Source organism: Ranitomeya variabilis, chromosome 1 (assembly GCF_051348905.1).
Source record: "Ranitomeya variabilis isolate aRanVar5 chromosome 1, aRanVar5.hap1, whole genome shotgun sequence".
Taxonomy (NCBI): Eukaryota; Metazoa; Chordata; class Amphibia; order Anura; family Dendrobatidae; genus Ranitomeya; species Ranitomeya variabilis.
This window is the reverse complement of record NC_135232.1, coordinates 1,054,796,265-1,054,819,068: the sequence shown is the minus strand read 5'-3', so window position 1 is coordinate 1,054,819,068 and position 22,804 is coordinate 1,054,796,265. Positions and strand designations below refer to the sequence as shown.

The 22,804-nt window shown below is 40.3% G+C and overlaps 1 protein-coding gene across 1 annotated transcript in view; it reads left to right on the top strand.

The window, feature by feature from the left end:
• Positions 1–22,804, top strand: part of GABRB1 (gamma-aminobutyric acid type A receptor subunit beta1) — an 891,901-nt gene that overhangs the window by 650,183 nt on the left and 218,914 nt on the right. Inside the window, exon 5 of the mRNA XM_077279819.1 lies at positions 14,274–14,356. Within this exon, the coding sequence (XP_077135934.1) occupies positions 14,274–14,356 (83 nt within the window). The remainder of the gene's footprint in view (positions 1–14,273; positions 14,357–22,804) is intronic.

Genomic DNA, 22,804 nt, shown 5'->3' with positions numbered 1-22,804 from the left:
AGGCACACGGGGGCTCTCCAAACGCGACATGGTGTCCGCTAAAGATTGGAGCCAATTTTTCATTGAAAAAGTCAAATGGCGCTCCTTCCCTTCCGAGCCCTGCCGTGCGCCCAAACAGTGGTTTACCCCCACATATGAGGTATCAGCGTACTCAGGACAAATTGGACAACAAAGTTCGTGGTCCAGTTTCTCCTTTTACCCTTGGGAAAATAAAAAAATTTTCGCTAAAAATCATTTTTGTGACTAAAAAGTTAAATGTTCATTTTTTACTTCCATGTTGCTTCTGCTGCTGTGAAACACCTGAAGGGTTAATAAACTTCTTGAATGTGGTTTTGAGCACCTTGAGGGGTGCAGTTTTTAGAATGGTGTCACTTTTGGGTATGTTCAGCCATATAGAACCCTCAAACTGACTTCAAATGTGAGGTGGTCCCTCAAAAAAATGGTTTTGTAAATTTTGTTGTAAAAATGAGAAATCACTGGTCAAATTTTAACCCTTATAACTTCCTAGCAAAAAAAAAATTGTTTCCAAAATTGTGCTGATGTAAAGTAGACATGTGGGAAATGTTATTTATTAACTATTTTGTGTCACATAACTCTGGTTTAGCAGAATAAAAATTCAAAATGTGAAAATTGCGAAATTTTCAAAATTTTTGCCAAATTTCCATTTTTTTCACAAATAAACTCAGAAATTATCGACCTAAATTTACCACCAACATGAAGCCCAATATGTCACGAAAAAACAATCTCAGAATCGCTAGGATCTGTTGAAGCGTTCCTGAGTTATTACCTCATAAAGGGACACTGGTCAGAATTGCAAAAAACGGCAAGGTCATTAAGGCCAAAATAAGCTGGGTCATGAAGGGGTTAATGTTAAAATATCTCTGTAATGTTAAAATTTCCATGTAATGTTAAAATGTACATGTAATGTTAAAATGTACCTGCTCAAATGTACATGTAATTTTAAAATTTACCTGTAATTTTACAATGTACCTTTAATGTTGAAATCTACCTTTAATTTTACTATGTACCTGTAATTTTTGCTTACTCAAATAATAAAATACCTCCAGTTAAACTTACAAGTTCCTTCAAAAATACAATACACACCTGTGTGTGTTTGCGGTGGTGATTGGGCTTAGGATCGGGGTCTATCTGAGGGTGAGATGGGGTGGACCTTTGGGGTGTGGAGATGTGAGGATTGGGTGGCAGTTGATGAGGCAGGGGCTACAGTGGAAGGGGCAACAAATTGAAGGATTGGATCATGGATGGGAGTGGACACATCGGTGATAGATGACACAGTGGAATCATGGGAATAGATATACGAACTGGAATGGACGGACACCGACACAGAAGGTGAGGGTGGAGGTGGTGGGTCCAATCTTGGAAGTTTTTTGTGACTCCAGGTCTTTGCCCTGGCGGGAAGAGGTTCACTCTTTGTTCTTTGTTTTCTTGGCCGACTGGGAGTGGTGGCCTCTGTACTAGTGTTCTGGCATGGTGCTGGGATGGGCAGCGTCGTGGATACTGCTGGCTGCAGGGGTGATGGAATGGGCAGCGTGATGGATACTGCTGGCTGCAGGGTGCTGGAATGGGCAGTGTCATGGATACTGATGGCTGCAGGGTTGCTGGAATGGGCAACGTCGTGGATACTGATGGCTGCAGGGGTGCTGGGATGGGCAGCATGGTGGATCTCTGAACTGGAGGCGGTGGTGGTAGAGGATAGTTTGGTGCTGTGAGAGTTTGCAAGTAGATGTTTGGCTGCTGGTAATATCCTCCGGCCTGGGGATTGTAGGTTTGGGACTGCTGCTGCTGCAATGCATGGCTGTAAGCAGCCTGGCAGGCCTGCATGACGTTCAAATGGAGTTGAGGCGAAAGGTTTTCCGACACGCTCTGCTCTATTGATGAAAAGAAATGTCTCGCCAGTCTCTCAAGGTCGGCTTCCAGACAGTCAAGGCGTTTGTTGACATCCTGTAAAAGTGTGTTCACATGGGTGAACCCACTCTTCAGTCTATCACCAAGCACCCTAATCCCATCCTGGAAGATGCGGTGGTATTTATATTTTATTAACCTTTGAGCATAACCACTTTGATAATGTTTAGTGTCTACTGTCTAGTAATAAAAGTATAATAATTTATATGACAAGATTTCAAATGAAATAAAAAGAACTAAACAATAAAAATTGTTTTCGTTCTAGAAATATACACATTTGGAGAGACATTTTACTACGATCAGATTTGAAATATACAGCAAAGTGGATAAAATTTAGCATAGGAGAGTAGGTTTTTTAAATTAATTGTTAAATTATTAAAATTGAGTTTCCGAATTCAAGATGCAGGATATCGGGCTCAATAGACAAGGCTTAACCCCTTTCTGACCTCAGACGGGATAGTACGTCTGAGGTCAGATCCCTGCTTTGTTGTGGGCTCCGGCGGTGAGCCCACATCAAAGCTGCGACATGTCAGCTGTTTTGAACAGCTGACATGTGTGCGCAATAGCGGCGAGTGGAATCTCGATCCACCCCCTGCTATTAACTAGTTAAATGCTGCTGTCAAATGCTGACAGCGGCATTTAACTTCCGCTTCCAGCCATGTGGCCGAAAATGCGCGCATCGCCGACCCCCGTCACATGATCGGGGGTCAGCGATGCATCAGGATAGTAACCATAGAGGTCATTGAGACCTCTATGGTTACTGATGTCGGTTTGCTGTGAGTGCCACCCTGTGGTCAGCGCTCATAGCAAGCCTGTATTTAAGCTACATAGGAGCGATCTGATGATCGCTGCTATGTAGCTGAGCCGATCAGGCTATGCCAGCTTCTAGCCTCCCATGGAGGCTATTGAAGCATGGCAAAAGTAAAAAAAAAAAAGTTTTAAAAAATATGAAATAAATTAAAAAAAATAAAAGTTTAAATCACCCCCCTTTCGCCCCATTCAAAATAAAACAATAAAAATAAAATAAAATATACACATATTTGGTATCGCCGCGTTCAGAATCGCCTGATCTATCAATTAAAAAAAAAAAAGGATTAACCTGATTGCTAAACGGCGTAGTGAGAAAAAAATTAAAAACGCCAAAATTATGTTTTTTTTGGTCACTGCAACATTGCATTAAAATGCAATAACGGGCGATCAAAAGAATGTATCTGCACCAAAATGGTATCACTAAAAGCGTCATCTCGGCACGCAAAAAATAAGCCCTCACCTGACCCCAGATCACAAAAAATGGAGATGCTACAGGTATCGGAAAATGGCACAATTTTTTTTTTTTTTTTTAGCAAAGTTTGGATTTTTTTTCACCACTTAGATAAAAAATAACCTAGACATGTTTGGTGTCAATGAACTTGTACCGACCTGAAGAATCATGATGGTAGGTAAGTTTTAGCAAAACCTAGCAAAAAAAACAAACAAAAAACAAGTGTGGGATTGCACTTTTTTTGCAATTTCACCGCACTTGGAATTTTTTCCCATTTTCTAGTACACGTCATGGTAAAACCAATGATGTTGTTCAAAAGTACAACTCATCTTGCAAAAAATAAGCCCTCACATGGCCATATTAACGGAAAAATAAAAAAGTTATGGCTCTGGGAAGGAGAGGAGCGAAAAACGAACCCGGAAAAATGGAAAATCCCAAGCTTAAAGATTTGTTGATGCCTTAAGGCTCATTTACAGATGACAATAATCTGCCTGTAATGAAAGATGATCAATGATAGTTCAAGTTGGTCGGTGATCATTTGATTTCATAAGCAGCATTTGTGTGCAAACAACTTTGTACAGTTGTTCCTTCCCATACACTCTTGTTGCTCGGTCAGCCATCATTGGTCTATCATAGGCCTTTGCTTTGGCTCAAGTGAAAATCTCTCCAACTTTTTCTTTTTTTGTAATTTAAAAACAAGGTATTGGCCAAAAAAATATTAGGCAGCTGCATGGGAGACCAGAATATAATCCTGGATTACTATGATACTTCTATACATAATAAGTTGGTTTGAAGGTTTATTGCAGAATAATGTGCACTTTTTGTGTACTTTCACAATATATATTGGAACTGTAATATCAACAAACATTGCATAAATCAGTGTAATTCTAGATTTCAAACTCTATTACTCTCTCATAGATACAGTAATATTAATAGAGGCAAAAAAAGAAGACAACGGAGCATAAATTAACAATACGGTAGCAAAAAAATATATATATATACAAAAATACAGATATATCACAATATCAATGTGGATCATTTAGAAACATGTGTAAATATGGAGTTAAACAGCTTATTCACATCAAATTATTGAAGTCAGGACCAAACAAGTAAAGAAAAAGTGGCAATTCAGTCATGGTGAAAGTGATGTCACCAATCCGGTGGTCGACCACCACACTGGTGACATCACTTTCACCATGATTGAATTGGTTAGACCAAAAATAAGGGGAGGAGACCTGGATAAAACAATCCTGAAACAGGAGGCGGTGTGGATATTTAGATTACAATCCCTCTCCCCAAAAGGATTGAATGAGTGTCTCTCCTATACATGTTTTATCTAAGTAAAATCATAATGGGAACGGTCCTAAGCCACTTTTTCTTTACTTGTTTAGCCCTGAGTCCGATAATTTGATGTGGATATGCTGTTTAACTCCATATTTACACATGTTTCTACATGATCCACATTGAGCGATGATATTGTGATATATATATATATATATATATATTGCTACCTTATTGTTAATTTATGCTCCTTTGCCTTCTTTTTTGCCTCTGTTAATATTACTGTATCTATCAGATAAATCAGTAGTACAGACAAATATAAGAAACTTTGTAATATATCATTATCAGAGAGGTCTGCTTCTTTCTCCACTTATGAGCAGCTTTTCGGTGTCCCTCTACCTGTTGATCTCAACAGTTACAAGATACGGCCTTCCCAAAACGCTGTCTGATGACAAATGTACATCTAGCTGCCCCTTGCCTTTATCAGTGGAGGCCTGCTGCATCCTGCTAGATATACATTTGTCATCAAGACAGGGTTTTGGTTTTGGGAAGGCCTTATCTTATGGTATGTGTTTTTTGAGTTTTTCTATGTTAGCTGTTTTTTTATCTCAACAGTCAGTCTGAAAAATTTCAACTCAATCCCTTACTCAAAAGAAGGTAAACTGCCAGAAAAGTGAGGTGTCAAGTTACAAAAGAGTGGAATAAAAAACAGTGAGAAGCAGAGAAACAGATCATACAGATTCTAGCTGGCTTATCCGAGTGCTGGATCCACACTACACTGCTCAGTCCTTCTATATAATTTTCTCCATGCCTCTTCTGCTTCTGACTGTGTGCTACCAAAGAAAAAAAGATCAGGAATCACTCTTTGTGTTTGTCTAAAACAGTGTTTCCCAAACTCCAGTCCTCACGGACCCCACGGGTCGTGTTTTCAGGATTTCCATAGTGTTGCCCAGGTGAGACAATTCCTGATGCCTTGATGATACTTCCACTACTTGCGCAATACTAAGGAAATCCTGAAAACATGACCCGTGGGGTCCGTGAGGACTGGAGTTTGGGAAACACTGGCTTGAGTAAGGAAGAGATAATAGCAGCTCATCTCCACCCACCAGCTCCAAGTCAACTGTAAATTAGAGAGGGCCCACAGTGGGGAAAGTGGGTGGAAAATGCGGGATGTAAGTCATGAAATGGTCTAAAATATGGTTATTACTCATGTATATGGACATGACATCTTATTCTGAAAAGTTTTTGAAAATATAGTTTCCCTTCAAAGGGGTTGTCTTACTAGTAAAACCCCTGAAATATGTCCTTTCCAAGACTTCCCTCCATGTGCTACAAAGGAGGTAGATTTGTTTTTTGTTTTTGTTTTTTTAAATCAATCTTGTATTTCCCTCATATCTCTCATATATGTGAAACAAAGCAAACGCACAAAAAATTAGACCATTGAAAAAAAAATCTAAAAATAAAATGTTTTATGTTTTCCCATGTTTTATAAAGAGTAATAAAATAAATCTTGCTTTACAGCTACCTTTGCAAGTCAATAATTGTGATGCGCATACTGTACATACTTTTATGGAGGTGGAACCCAAAGAACTTGTATCTTGTTTCAACCTTAACGACTACAGTACAAAAATGTGAACCTTTGGGATCAGCTTTTATTTTGTCATTGATGTTTTCAATATCTAAGTAAATCCACCGTGATTACAGCATTATTGAAACATGTCAAGATGTCTAAGGAGGAAACCATTTTTTATGAATATGTCGTCTTTATTAGCTACCAATTTTCAGTTTCCTTTTAGTATGCACCTAACATGAGCCTAAATTTATCATGGAACAAATGTTCAGCATCAATCTTTAATAATGTATCGTCCATGTTGCTCTTCGTCATTATTGTGGAATTAAAAAAAGTTGTGTACTTCAATGTAGGTATCGCTTGTGCAAAAAAATAGTTTTTTACCTTTGTTGTCACCCTTAAAATTGGGCAAGGCTTAGCGTAAAATATCACCTTGATGTAAATTATACAAATAATATGAATTATAGAATGAAAAGAATTCCATTTGTGCCATGCTCCCCTGTCATTTTCAATGTCAGGCATGGAAGCTGGGGGAAAACATTTTCATAACGGGTGCAATCTGGCTATGGACCTATAGGAGCTCTGGGTCCTTGGCGGTAACCCAAATGCCCTTGTTATAATATATCCTTGTCTGTAACATTATATTTTATAAAAGCATGCCTTTCATAGGAAAATATTCTGCGTTCTCCATTATCACAACCTAAAATCCAGATATTTTGTACATATTTGTTTCAGAACTAATTAGTTAAAAAGACAAGATTATTCAGCCTGAGATAAGAGCGTGAATGTTACATAAGATAAAAGTTTTTTTTTCCAGCATCTGCATTGCACAAACCCCTGCTAACCTTTTCAGCTTTGTTTTCTTGCAGTCTGCACTTGAAAGCGTTGCCTTTCTTTATAGCCTACAGCTTTTTGTTCTAGTCACTTCTACTCGTTCATAATAGAACTGCATCCTTAGGGCCAACATCAGACACATGATAAACTTTACAAACTTTGAAAGTATTGAATCTATGTGTGCATCATACACTGGATATTCTTGTGTTAACAGAAAATGACTACTTACTGCTAAACAAAAAGCATAGCGTATTGTGTCTGGGATATAAATGCTCCGAGCTTTCTTGCTATTTTTCTTACACCATACCTTTTTATTATTTTAATTCCTTTATGTCTTTAAAGAGTTTTTCCTAATGGTATAAGCCCTCTAAATATTATCTAATAGGTAGTGTTGAGCATTCCGATACTGCAAATATCGGGTATCGGCCGCTATTCGCTGTATCGGAATTCCGATACCGAGGAATCGGGATCGGGATCCATAATCATGTAAAAAATAAAGAATAAAAAAAAAAAAATATGGATATACTCACCCACCGACGGCCCCTGGCTCGCAGCGGTGCAAGCGGCAGCCTCCGTTCCTAAGAATGCAGTGAGTGTAGGACCTGCGATGACATCGCAGTCTTGTGATTGGTCGCGTGACCGCTCATGTGACCGCTCACGTGACCGCGATGTCATCGAAGGTCCTTCACTCTCTGCATTCTTAGGAATGGAGGCAGACGCTTGCAGCGGTGACAGCCAGGGCTCGTCCGAGGGTGAGTATATCCATATCTTTTATTTTTATTCTTTATTTTTTACATGAATATGGATCCCAGGGCCTGAAGGAGAGTTTCCTCTCCTTCAGACCCTGGGAACCATCCAGGATCACTTCCGATATTTGTGTCCCTTTGACTTATATTGGTATCGGGTATCGGTACCGGCAATATCCGATATTTTTTCGATATCGGCCGATCCAATCCGATACTTTCAAATATCGGAAGGTATCGATCAACACTACTAATAGGGCTAATGAATGTCATTGATGGAGAACACCCCCTTCATGGATCCCATTTCTGTGCTGGCAGAGCAGCTGCAGAAGTTTCACTGGAGGTGACCAACCTTCGCTCTGAGGTTCAGCAGCAATAGCAGCGACTGCAGACTCCTAATATGGGGGACTCTGCGAGTAGGCCGGTCCATCTTGAGCCCAAAATTGTCCTATCAGACAGGTTTTCAGGAGGTACGGACAGGTTTTTGTATATAAAGAAACATATAAAATGTATTTCAAACTTCATCCTTACTCCTCTGGGGATGATGAGCATCGAGTGGGAATTGTGATTTCACTGTTGCAAGGGAATCCTCAATCCTGGGTTTTTCTTTGCCACAGGATTCTATTTGTCTCCAGTCCTTATAATGGTTTTTCAGGGCTTTAGCCCTTATCTATGAGCATCCTGACCGTTTTTCTTGGCTGAATCCAGGCTCCGTCACCTTCAGCAAGGGAATCATTCAGTGGAGACTTATATAGTAGTTCTGAATTCCGTAGGTGGGCAACCGATACCAAATGGAATGACCCGGCTCTTAGAAGTCAACTTTTTCAAGCTCTTACTGAAAGGTTAAAAGATGCTTTGGCAGTGTATGAAACTCCTGAGTCATTGGAAGCTGCCATGTCCTTGGCTATGCTTGCAGGATAGATGGGTAAGACCACCCTCTCTTGAGCCCTCTTTCAGGGTCAATACCCCTGTGTCGTGGGGATGGTCCAAGGTGAAATATACTTGTGGAGTTAGAGGAACCCATGCAGTTAGGTGTCATATGTCTCTCCTGACATTTGCAAGAAAATGGCCATGTGTTTTTTTGTGGGAGGAAGGGACATTTTATTGGAGCCTGTCCATTGATTCCTAAACAAAAAGAGACTTGATTAATCATTGGGATACAGGAGTTTGATAATTGTGGAATATGTTCATCTTCAACCTGTAATTCTCAGTTTGTCCTGACAGCAGAGGTGGTGATAGAGAGCAGGACTGAGAAAATTTCTGTGTTTGTACACAGTAGAGCTGGAGTATGGTTGATGCTGAGTTTGCTAGAAATCATGGGCTTGCTTGCTTTAGTTTAGCTAAGCGTATTCCTATTTTTGCCATCGGCTCATCACCACTTGCGCAAAGAGCACTGATGCAGATTATACATAACATAAAACTGATAGTGAGGTCTCTTCATTATGAGGTAATTCCTTGTTTTGTCCTGGAGGGTCTCGCCACTCCAATTGTTCTGGGTTTACCCTGGTTGGTGAAGCATAATAAATCTGTGGATTGGCAATACAGAGAAATTGTGGAGTGGGGAGATTACTGTCATGATAACTGCCTAAACATTTAACTTTCTGTAGTATCTATGGGGACCTCACCAGCATTTTTGTCTGGCTTTAAGGCTGTATTTTCCGAGAAGGGGTGTCAGGATTTGCCCCCCATTGGGCATATGACTGTCCTAGTGACCCTGCCCCAATTTTGCAGAAGGGGTAGTCATCTCGGCTTTATACCCTGACCTCGTTGTTTTTGGTGGCCGGGGTTGCATCAGGATGTGGTTTAACAGATGATGGCTTGCAGTGTTTGCATGTATTTTAAAGTATCACATACCCATCTGTCTGGTCCTCTTCTTTCACTACCCATTCCTAGCAGACGATGGTCACACTTGTCCATGGATTTTATTACTGACCTACTGGTATCAGCAGGCAAGACTGTGGTTTTGGTGGTTGTGGATAGGTTCAGTAAAATGGTGCATTTCATCGTTTTACCGGTACTTCCGAATGCCAGGACTCTTGGTCAGATTTTTGTCAATGAGATCATGAAGTTTCATGGGTTTCACGGGAACTTTCCAAGTTTTAGAAGGCATTCTGTACCCAACTGGGGATGCAGCTGTCCTTTTCCTTTGCTTTCCATCCTCAGTCGAATGGACAGAGTGAGCACACTAATCAGAATTTGGAGACTTACCTCAGGTGTTTTTTCTCTGAAAACCAGATTGATTGGGCAGCTAACCGCTGGCAGAATTTGCTATTAATAATCACCATAAAGGATCCACAAGCAGGTCAATGTTCTTTGGCGCATACAGTTACCATCCACAATTTGGTACTTTTAGAGGGGTAGGGGCTTCAGGAGTTCCGGAAGAGGAACATTTTGCTTCATCGCTCTCTTCAGTGTGGCGGGGGTTAAGAGTAATTTGAAGGTCATGAGAGACAGGTACAAAGGAATGGCTGACAGAAAATGCTCGCCAGGTCCAGACCTAAGTGTGAATGACTGTGTGGTTATCTACCAAGAATATGAAATTGAAAATCCCTTCCTGGAAACAGGGAACTAGGTATATTGGCTCCTATAAAATAACCGCCGTCATTGCAGCTTTCCATGTTGAGTTACCCCAGCTCATAAAATCCACAATGTGTTCCACAGGTCTCTGCTCAAGAAGTATGTTGAATCTCTTGAATCCTCTCCCCTGCTGCCTTCCCCAATCATTGATGATGACAATTTAGAGTTCCAGATTTCGAGGATTGTTGATTCTCGTCTTTAGCAGTACTTTGTGCACTGGAAGGGTTATGGTCCAGAGGACAGGATGTGGGTTTCAGCATCAGAGGTGAATGCCCTTAGATGGGTTCATTCATTCCATGCCTCTCATACTGAGAAACTGGGTCTTGCATGTCAGGAGGCCACTCGTAGAAGAGGGGGTACTGTCACAAGTGTGTCATGGGTGACTGACACTCATCCTGGATCCAGCTGTAGAAGGTCTTTGCGATTAGCTCAAGCACCTTCTTCATTTTTGTATCTCTTATGTGAAGTGGTTATCCCTTTGTCTTTAGGACCCAACAGTTACCTACACCTTCTGCTACTAATTAAACACCTTTGCTGAGGGTTTATATTCATTCTGTTTCTGCAGCGTGTTGCTGGTGTTAACTCTTACTTATCTCTGTGTAGTTGGAAGCACTAATAGTCGGTTTGTACCTTCTCAGAAGACTTGGAGGATTGCTGGTGTGACATATTGGTGGTCTTCAACCTAAGTGTTCCCTTGTTCATCTACCCTTTCTGTCTTTAGTTGTAGTTGGCACTGACTCTTTTTTCACACATCCTCTCCTTAACAAGGGCCTATCGCTAGGTTCAGGCAGGGATGAGGTTCCTGCTCGGTGATAGGTGCAGAACCTAACTTTTAGGGCAGATGGGGTGATTTTAGATCTGCCTAGGGGTCTCCACTCCTCACTTCCCTAGTGTATAGGCTCCCGCCTCTCTCTCCTGTTGTGAATTCTGCTTTTGGGCTCCCTCCGGTGGTTGTAGGTGGTAATGCAGTTGTCCCTGAGTTGCAGTCCTGGTCAGGTGTATCTGCTGATTGCAGTTCTGACTGGGGTATTTAGGCGTGCAGGATTCATTAGTCCTTGCCAGTTGTCCATGGTTGTTGGGAGGTTTTGGTCCTGGTTTGGTTCCTTCTGCCTTCTGCCAAATCAGCAAAGATAAGTGTCTGGTTTTGTTTCTGTGGCACACATGCTGTGTGCTTAATAATTCTGTGCTATTCAGTGTTTTTTTGTCCAGCTTAGATTGTGTCAGTATTTTCTCAGTCTTGTTGGATTCTCTGGAGTGGCAGATATACATTCCATGTCTTTAGTTAGATTGTGGAACTTTTTGTATTATCTGCTGTGGATATTTTTGGAAGGGTTTTAATACTGATCGCTTAGTATTCTGTCCTATCTTTCCCTATTTAGCTAGAGTGGCCTCTTTTGCTGAATCCTGTTTTCTGCCTGCGTGTGTCTTTCCTCTCCTACTCACAGTCAATATTCATGGGGGGCTGCCTATCCTTTGGGGTTCTGCTCTGAGGCAAGATAGTATTCCTATTTCCATCTATAGGGGTATTTAGTCCTCCGGCTGTGTCGAGGTGTCTAGGGTTTGTTAGGCACACCCCACGGCTACTTCTAGTTGCGGTGTTAGTTCAGGTTTTGCGTTCAGTACAGTTTCCACCTACTCCAGAGAAAGTTCATGCGGCTCAAAAGTCACTGGATCATAACACTCTCCCCTTTGTTGTGCTTTTTCTCCTTCCTCACCCGGTGTGATATTCCCTTCTACAATCCCCTTGTTGTCGAGAACACGACAATGAACTTTGAGGGAAGTGTTATGCTGAGATTTATATGCCTACTCAACACCAACATAACTGGTAACAGTTCAGGAAGGAATGAAGTCTAATTCTGCACTTAGGTATCTAGACATCTCCAATCATAGCCATCATCTCTTCCCTGCTGTTCACCCCAACCCAACGTCTCCATCCACAGAAATCACCATCTTCTTCTTTATGGATCTTTCTTGTTTTTTTCTTGATCTTTCTTGGTTCTTTCTTGGCCCAGGATTCTCTTTTCATTCCATTGCACATTTTAAGTTATCCATCTATCCCAAAGTCATCTTACTGTTCAGACTCTGGAATGGCTTCCCCCCGACAGTCCATAGATGGGCCCATGTCACTATCCTGTGTACACCCCTCCTCTTGTCAGTCTCTCCGTTTCTCTACCGCAGCTTACTTCTACAGAGTTTAGATTAAATCTGGCGTGATGGGACTGACCAGTGTCCCAAACTATAGTTGGGCCATTCCACATGATTTTCTTTGAGAATCTCCTTCTTTTCGGGATATGATCAATGGATAGTGGAATGACTTTCTTTCAATAGAGGCATGAATTCCATTCCACAAATCTCCTGCAATCTTGATTGAATATCGTTGATGGAGTTCTTCCAGATACGCAGATCTTTACTAGGCATGTCAGAATTTCTTGAGGAGAGAGTGATGTCACAATATCTAAGTTGACTTCCGGAAGGAACACCCTTTTATCCTATTTGACATTCAATCTATCCCTTACAAACTTCACCATTTCGAGGTTTAATGTGGCAAATACCTTAGAAAGTGAGGGGATCTGTCCCTAGAGAACCTCACTCCTTCTCCAAACTCACATAAAACACGTTACAATTCCATTCCAAAATAAGCCTTTGGTTTGAATGCAAATAGAGACAAGCTATAATAGCATATGTTCTACTGATCCATAAAGCACATGCAAATCATTGACGTATGTGCAATTGGAGTTAACTATCGGCCATAAGTGCATGAACACCTTCACATGAACACACTTGCTGTGGACTGACCTAAGCATGTCCATGTATAGTTAGTTCTGCACTTACACCTAAAGCATATATGGGAAACATCATACTTTGGAGGGAGCTGAAACTAAATGTTGAACAGCAACAGCTCCGAAACCTGTAAGATCTGGAGAAGATCTGTATGGAGGAGTGGGCCAAATTCTCTACTGCAGTCTGTGCAAACTTGGTCAAGAACTACAGGAAACATCTGACCTCTGGAACTGCAAACAAAGGTTTCTGTGCCAAATATTAAGTTCTGTTTTTCTATTCTATCAAATACTTATTTCATACAATAAAATGTATATTAATTATGTAAAAATCATACATTGTGATTTTCTCGATTTTTTTTTTTTTTTTTAAAGATTCTGTCACTCACATCTAAAGTGTACCTATGATAAAAATTTCAGATCTTTCCATTTTTTGTAGGTGGGAAAACTTTCAATATCAGCAGTGTATCAAATACTTATTTTCCCCAATGTGGCAATTGTGTTATTATCAGATTCTGTAATTTAGTTATAGGGGTGTTCTAACTATTTTTTTCAAAATCCTCCTTTGCACTGTAAATTTACTACTACTCGTATACTGGATTACACAGTTGTCTTTAGACAATGAGTAAATTATAAACCAATCTGACAGGGATTGTGAATTCCCAAGGGAAATTCTACAATATAGACAAAAACATATAAAAAACATCTATTCAAGCAATTACAAAATAAAGTATCATCTGTATTTATAATATTTATCTAGAGCATGCTGTGGAGAATGGTAGAGATTTGTGAACTACTTGCTACTTGTCTTTGGTACCCCGATGAACCTTTCTTACTGTTAAGCGGGGGTCACATTTGCGAGTGCAATGCGAGAAACTCGCATCAATATCCGGCACTGCCGCCGGCACTCTGGACCGGAACGTTTAGCTTAATAGAAATACATGCAGCTGAACGCTCCGGTCCCGAGTGCCGGCGCAATTGTGACCCCGGCCTTAATCTGGGACAACCAAGACTTAATGTTTGAATCTAATATTTGCAATCTTCTGTACAATTTTTGATGCTCAAAAAAAATGTTCAATTTCCAAACAATTCTTACTACATTGTTATACAGTTCAGTTATGTTGCTGAATTCCAGATCTCCTTCCTTTCAGGAATTGGTAATAATAATCCCAATCTATTGCCTGATGCATATTGCATGCTGATACATTTTGACATTTGACAATGCTATGTTAGACAAATTATAGCACATACACTTGTAATGAATATTAAAACTATTCACATTCACATGTTCTATATTTTTGTTCTAGGATTACAACCACAGCAGCATGCATGATGGATCTGCGCCGGTACCCCTTAGATGAACAAAACTGCACACTTGAAATTGAAAGCTGTAAGTACATTTCTGTTTTCTTTTCACAGTTCAGTCGGGATTTCCTGGATATTTTGGTGTGTCTGTTGCTTTTGTGTTACTTTTTTCTGTGATGGAAAATTCCTATTGGATGTTTTCTTGGCCATTTTGAACAAGCAGAGCAGCAGTGTAAAAAAGTGAGTGATCTAAAGTGCAGCACTGTGTAAATGGAAATAAGCTTGCTAACTACAGTACTTTGCAAAAGTTTTAGGCAGGCGTGGAAAAAATACTGCGAAGTAAAAATAATTTCAAAGATAGAAGTGTTAATTTATTTAATTTTTTACTAATCAATTAAATGCAAAGCGAATGATCAAAAGAGAAATTGAAATCCAATTAGTATTTGGTGTGACCAGGCTTTGTCTTTAGCATTAAACCGGTCACCAAGTTTTTCCCATATGAAGTAGGGCCAGCATCTGTAATCCCTCATATACAGAATTCTAATACACATATTTCAAGTTTAGCAGCTAAGAACTTGTCTTTGAGCAGCAGCTATTAATCGCTTACAGAACCTTTTATAGTTTCCTATCTTACAAAATCGCAATGTATCCATAAAACGGACAATTTTATAAATAAAAAATAAAAGCACACATGGAGCACATTTAAACTCCATTCCTGTCATTGCAGTCTATAGCTCCATAGGGGATTCAGGCAGAACCCACAGGCAGAAGCACAGTGTGAACAGGCCCTAATTTAAAATGCACACATTAGTCATAAACTTTGCTTCCAATTAGACTAATGGTGACAGTACTATTGCAAGGAGTTTATATGTTCTCCCTGTGTTTGGGTGGGTTTCCACTAGGTTCTCCAGTTTCCTTCCACACTCCAAAAAATTAATATGATAAATACATTAAATGAGGTATTGGTTAATATTTCGGCCAAAATAGATAAGCTCGCAACCCATCGTCAAGGGTCCTCATGCTTGCGAGTCCTAACACTAATATCAAAAACAGCTAACATAGAAAGAAACACATACTATACAGGTATGGCCTTACCAAACCCTGTCTGATAACAAATGCACTAGCAGGATGCAGCAGACCTCCACTAATAAAGGCAAGGGGCAGCACAGGTGCAAGCTACTGATAAAAACAGACAACCCCTCACCTACCTAATTTATTGTATTTTTCATATGCATTAATTTTTTGCACTTTTTATCATATCATTTTTTGCAGGATGCAGCCAGGCCTCTTTTTGTTGGCTTGGTTCATTAGGGCGACTGTTCCTGTGTGGTGCATATTATGGTGTTAGATAGCCCGCCTGATAATACTATGGGCGTCATTAATAGGCTGCAAGCCAGACACTTTGCATCACACTTATCTGCATAACTGGCGTCCTATGAAACTTTTTTTCTACTAGGCAGCCAACCCCTCCATAATCTGGTAGGTGTGGGGTTGTCTTTTTATCAGTAGCTTGCACCTGTGCTGCCTCTTGCCTTTATTAGTGGAGGCCTGCTGCATCCTGCTAGCGCATTCGTCTTCAGACAGGGATTGGGAAGGCCGTATCTTTACGGTATGGGTGTCATCTGTCAAGTCAGCAGTCTTCCCCATGATTATGGAGCCTACTGAAACAGACTAAGGGACATTTTTAAATTAGATGATATTCTAATTTTGTGAGAAACACCTGTGTATAAATATACAGTTTATATATATATATATATATATATATATATATATATATATATATATATATATATATACAGTACAGACCAAAAGTTTGGACACACCTTCTCATTTAAAGATTTTTCTGTATTTTCATGACTATGAAAATTGTACATTCACACTGAAGGCATCAAATCTATGAATTAACACATGTGGAATTATATACTTAACAAAAAAGTGCGAAACAACTGAAAATATGTCTTATATTCTAGGTTCTCCAAAGTAGCCACCTTTTGCTTTGATGACTGCTTTGCACACTCTTGGCATTCTCTTGATGAGATTCAAGAGGTAGTCACCGGAAATAGTTTTCACTTCACAGGTGTGCACTGTCAGGTTTAATAAGTGAGATTTCTTGCCTTATAAATGGGGTTGGGACCATCAGTTGTGTTGTGCAGAAGTCTGGTGGATGCACAGCTGATAGTCCTACTGAATAGACTGTTAGAATTTGTATTATGGCAAGAAAAAAGCAGCTAAGTAAAGAAAAACGAGTGGCCATCATTACTTTAAAAAATGAAGGTCAGTCAGTCTGAAAAATTGAGAAAACTTTGAAAGTGTCCCCAAGTACAGTGGCAAAAACCATCAAGCGCTACAAAGAAACTGGCTTACATGAGGACCACCCCAGGAAAGGAAGACCAAGAGTCACCTCTGCTTCTGAGGATAAGTTTATGCGAGTCACCAGCCTCAGAAATCGCAGGTTAACAGCAGCTCAGATTAGAGACCAGGTCAATGCTAGTCATGAAAATACAGAAAAATCTTTAAATGAGGTGTGTCCAAACTATTGGTCTGTACTGTATATAAAGTATACATTATTAATACACAGAAACATATATTCAGTTTATGTATGGTTAAGCACATGCAGGGTACATGTATATATATTTACACAGATATATACACATACTATATACTAGTAACAAAGGCAGGGTACCCATTAATATATCTTTAAAGGTAGGGCAGAACTCAATCGACTTGCCCACAATGAGAAGGCAGAAACACACAGAGAGTATATCTCATAAATGTTGGGACATCGTTAACTAAAGCCTGAATTAGTAAGTGGTACTAATGAAAAACAGCTAAAAGGTAAATTTTCAAAGAAATTACATGACTGTGCATAAAAAGAGCACGTTAGAGAGGTAAAGGCTCAGAAGCTTAGCTAGTAAGAGTTTCACTCATTTGTGAAATACTGCAATTTAAAAATTGTGGAACAATTTTAGCAAAATGTTTTGCAATGAAAACTTGCAAAGACTTTAAATATTTCATAATGTATAGTACATAATATCATCAAAAGATCCGAGATTCTGAAGGAATCCATGTGCATGATCTATGGGCCTTCAGGTGGCAATGCATTAAAAACAGGCATGATTCTGGCAAGCAAATCATTGTATGGGCTAAGGAATAGTGTCAGAAAGTATTGTCTGTGAACACAGTTTGCCACGCATCAACAAATGCAAGTTACAGCTGTATCATACAAAAGAAGATTTCAGGAGTCATCCAAATCCAGAAATGCTGCCATCTTCTCTGACCCAAAGATCATGTATAATAGACTGAGGAAAAATGTAAAACTGTTTTGTGGTCATATTAATTAAAGTTTTAGATTCTTTATGGAAACCATGCATGCTGTGTCCTACAGACCCAAGAGGAGAGGGACCATCCAGTCTCATGGGGTTATCACAACAGAGAGGAGTCAGAATTGTCTGATTGCTCCTACTCCTACACTGAAAAGAAGCAATCCACCTTGTTTTTAAATTGTGTTAATTTCTTTTGGCAGAATAGGGCTTAATCAGCCATGTTGGAAGCACTGGGAGTCTGAGCTATCAACTGTGCACTGTTAGCCACTCCTATCCACTTTATAATCTGGGTCCTGATTGAGACACATCGTCAGAGTTAGCTTATGCTGCATGGCTTGGAGGAGAGGTGTTTTGGTGGTTATATGAGAAGGAGTTTGGAGGAGTTATCTGTGACTGTTGTGTGGATTTGTAAGAGTGATAATTCCCTTCCCTCCTCCTACTTTGCTTTTCCCCATCCTCCACTCCCTGCTGCATTCCTCTATTATATGTGAGTGAATATTTGTATGCCTGGTATTTTCAGTTACATGTTCATGTTGCCTTGTTCGTCGGGTTGGTGTACTGTGGTGCACGGCAGCGCCCCTCTTCCCTGGGTGGGGAAAAAGAACAGACAGAGGGCTAATTCAGGAGATAAGGCAAGGGTGGAGGCCATTACATCTTCACCTTCAGAAGTATCTCGGGGAATAGGGAGAGCTAGGGTGTGCCCCTAGAGTTAGGGACAGAGAAGGAGCCCCTGGTCCCAGGTCACCTGACAGCTGTGTTGTAACATTCAGCTTGTTATCAGCATATAATTCAATATCCTGTATCTCTGATGGTATGCTGCTGCATTTGTGCATTTGGAACAGGCAGTTTACACATCTTGGAAGGTATTATGAGTGCTGAGCATAATATACACACACGGTCTTGCTCTTGAGAAGTGCGCCAAAATACCTGTCAAGAGGTGCAGAAGTCTCATTGACAGTTACAGGAATCATTTGATTGCAGTGATTGCCTCAAAAGGTTGTGCAACAAAATATTAAGTTAAGGGTACCATCATTTCTGTCCATGCCTATTTAATGAGTTTTATGTTTTTTTTAATTCTGTGGAAGCATCTACTATATAATTGTCTAAAGGTCACTTCCGTCTTTCTGTCTGTCCTTCTGTCTGTCTGTCTTTCTTTCTGTCTGTCAGCAAAACAGCCACGACCAATCAGTGATGGGCACAGTCCGGTGGCAAAATGGCCGCTCCTTACTCCTCGCAGTCAGTGCCTGCTCCATACTCCAGTCAGTGCTCACACAGGGTTAATGGCAGCGTTAACGGACTGCGTTATGCCGTGGTGTAACGCACTTCGTTAAGGCTGCTATTAACCCTGTGTGACCAACTTTTTACTATTGATGCTGCCTATGCAGCATCAATACTAAAAAGATCTAATGTTAAAAATAATAAAAAAAATAAAAAATCATTATATACTCACCCTCCGTCGGCCCCCCCGGATCCAGCCGAGGCCTTTCCCGCTCCATGCGACGCTCCGGTGACCAGTCCATGCATTGCGGTCTCGCGAGATGATGATGTAGCGGTCTCGCGAGACTGCTACGTCATCATCTCGCGAGACCGCAATGCACTCTTGGGACCGGAGCGTCGCAAGGAGCATCGGTAAACGCCTCGGCTGGATCCAAGGGGCCGACCGAGGGTGAGTATATAACTATTTTTTATTTTAATTCTTTTTTTAACAGGGATATGGTGCCCACATTGCTATATACTACGTGGGCTGTGTTATATACTATGTGAGCTGTGTATATACTGCATGGGCTGTGTTATATACTACATCTCTGTGCTATATACTATGTAGGCTGTGCTATATACTATGTGGGCTGTGCTATATACTATGTGGCTGTGGTATATACAGTATTATGTGGCTGGGCAATATACTACATTGCTGTGCTCTATACTACGTGGCCTGTGCTATATACTACGTGGCCTATGTTATATACTACGTCTCTGTGTTATATACTACGTCTCTGTGCTATATACTACGTGGCTGTGCTATATATTACGTGGCTGGGCAATATACTATGTGTCTGTGCTATATACTGAATAAATCAAGGGAGTGGCCGTCAAAGGTGCCTTCAGGAAAAATAATTTACATCAAGAGCTAGATAAACCTGAGGCATATATATCCAGAAGATAAATTTTAATGACCAATCATACAGATCAAAAAACAGCGACGTTTCGGCCGTATGGCCTTTGTCAAGGTAATTATCTATAAGCAAAGAAAATATATACAGAATCAGCAAAAATTATATTGACATCAAATATTATATGATTGATCATAACAGGAGAATGTATGACACTAAAATAATAACAGACATAATTGTGTCATATGATTATATATGCGAAGTCGAGTCTTCCTTGTATGCTGTGTATCTAAGAAAGGCACATGGCCCATAGGCTACAAAATAAAGGAAGGTAGCACATATGAATAGAAGACCGCAAATATATGAGCATAAACATGCATATATGAGCCAAATCATGGAAAAATAAAGTATTAACAGATACTAGAAAAAGGGGAATATCCAGTAAAGCTGTGATAAGTGAAGAAAAAGGAAAGGAGCGTGCTAGTAAATCCCCACCAGGTGGCAGTGTAATTACCTGTATATTGGGCAGACTAAATGTGCTGCAAAAATAGAGGAAACAATAGCAATCAGAATTAATAAAGCACATGCCTAGTGAGTGTCAAGGGTGAGGAATCATACCTGTTGGTGTATAGAATCAGGGACGAACCGCTGGAGGAGTGGTGTGCCATGTGGATGGCCAGAACGGCATTAAATACAGGAAAACAGGAAGTGTGGCATGAAGGTTCGAAACCGGAAGTGGGGCAGAGGAAAAAAATGTCTGAAACCGGAAGTAGGGCAAAGAAGAAACGTCCGAAACCGGAAGTGGGACAGAGAAAAAAAGTCTGAAACCGGAAGTGGGGCAAAGAAGAAACGTCCGAAACCGAAAGTGGGGCAGAGAAAACGAAGTGAAGGTGAGAATGAAAATAGAAAAGCCACAACGGTGTCGGACAAGTAGAAAGTGACAAACCTGCACCATAGAAGTGGGTGAAGTCCCCTCTGTCTAGGTCTGTAAGAAAAAGACACAAGTTATAAAACATCAAAACGTGTATAAAAAAGGAAAAAAATAATGCATAAATTTAATACAAAAACTGCTATTATCTAATCAAGGGTTATCACAGTGTATAACCTGGGGTCACATTCGATACATTAGATCAAATCATGGTTTAGTAAAACACTTCATATTCCCTGTTGAGGCCATAAGGTTCTAGTGTCTGTAGGAGTATATCCAGTATGCTTCTCTTTCCTTTAGTTTCTGGATTCTATTGCCCCCTCTTCTCATAAGTGGTATATTGTCAAAAACCTGGTATCGTGGTTGTGAAACATTGTGATTATGCGCAATAAAATTTGCAGGAAGCGGAAGCATTGTTCTCTTACAGCGAATTGAAGATTTGTGTTAGGATATGCGGTCTCGGATATGTTGGGTGGTCTCCCCCACATATCCGAGACCGCAGGGACACTTAATGAGGTATATGACAAATGATGACTCACAGCTATAGAAACCATGAATCGGGAAGAGTTTACCTGATCTGGGATGGGAAAAGGAGTCACCCTTAGTGATGTTGGAGCATTGCAAACAATGTAAACACGGAAAAGTACCTCTACGTGGTGTGGATAAAAAAGTTTGGGTACCTTTGATGATAGAGCTACCAATATCGGCTTTCACCAAAAAGTTCCTTAAATTAGGTGATCTCTTATGACAGATCAGAGGAGGAGTCTGAAATTCAGGAACATCTGGGTACGAGTTATCCAGGATGGACCAATGTTTGTTCAAAATATTATGAAACACCTTCATAAATGGATGGTACGTGTTCACAAAAACAATTCTATTGGTGTTTGAACGAGATCAGGCTATAGAGGGCACGGTGGGTGAAATTGAGAGAGACGATTCTGGATAGCCAGGATCATGAAATTTGGAAGCCATCTCCTTTAAACATGTGGTCCGATGTAAAGGATTGGATACTATCCGATTAATCCTATAGTATTGCGATTTTGGGAGAGATAATTTGGTGTGTCAACTAGTAAAATGTAGTAGGCTGTTTTTATCCGTTTCCTTCACATAGAGGTCAGTCTGTAGTGATCCATTATGACCAATGATCACCCTAGTATCAAGAAAAGGATTAGATGACAAGTTATATTGCATGGAAATTGTCAGCTTATCCACACAATGATTAATATCCTGACAAAAAGACAGAAGAGACTCGCTATCCCCTTCCCAAATCATGAAGACATCATCTATATATCTTTTCCAAAGCAACAAATGTTGCTGGAAAAGAGAGTGAGTGTAGAAAAATCGGGTTTCAAAGTCCGCCATGAAGATATTCGCATATGGGGGCGCGACGTTGCTCCCCATTGCGGTCCCGGTTAACTGCATAAAATACTGATCACCGAACATCAAAATGTTTTTAGTTAGTATCATAGTCAACAGAGCAATGCAAAACGATTTGATTTCAGTACTAAACTGGGTTGTGGTGTCCAAAAACCCTTGAACTGCTTTGATGCCCTTATCATGATCAATGTTAGTGTAAAGACTATTTACATTGAGGGTTACTAATAAGCAACCCTCGGGAACCGATGCCAGGTCCCGGATGTGTGTCAAAAATTGTGATGTGTCATGGAGAAATGATGGAATCTGACACAATAAGGGGGATAAGATTTTCTCCAACACCATAGCAAGAGGAGAAAGAAGTGAGTTAGTTGATGCGACGATAGATCGCCCTGGTGGTTTAGTCAACTTTTTGTGCACCTTGGGTAGTGTATAAAACACCAGACAAATGGGGTAGGGGTTAATCAAAAATTCACCAAGTTTTTGATCAATAATGCCCAGGGTGCTAAAATGATGAACCATTGTACGGATTTCTTTAGAAATCAAATGAGTTGGATCGTGGGCAATCGGAAGATAAGTGTCCACGTCATTCAGTTGGGAATAGATCTCGTCGACATAATATTTCTTGTCCATGACCACCACTGCTCCGCCTTTATCAGCGGGTTTAATCACTAACTGTTTGTTGGAACGGAGGTTCTGGATGGCCCTGTGCTCTTCTTGAGAGAAGTTTCTAGAGATGTGGAGTTTACCATGTTGGATATCATGAAGTTGTGACTGAATGTCCTTACGTACTAATG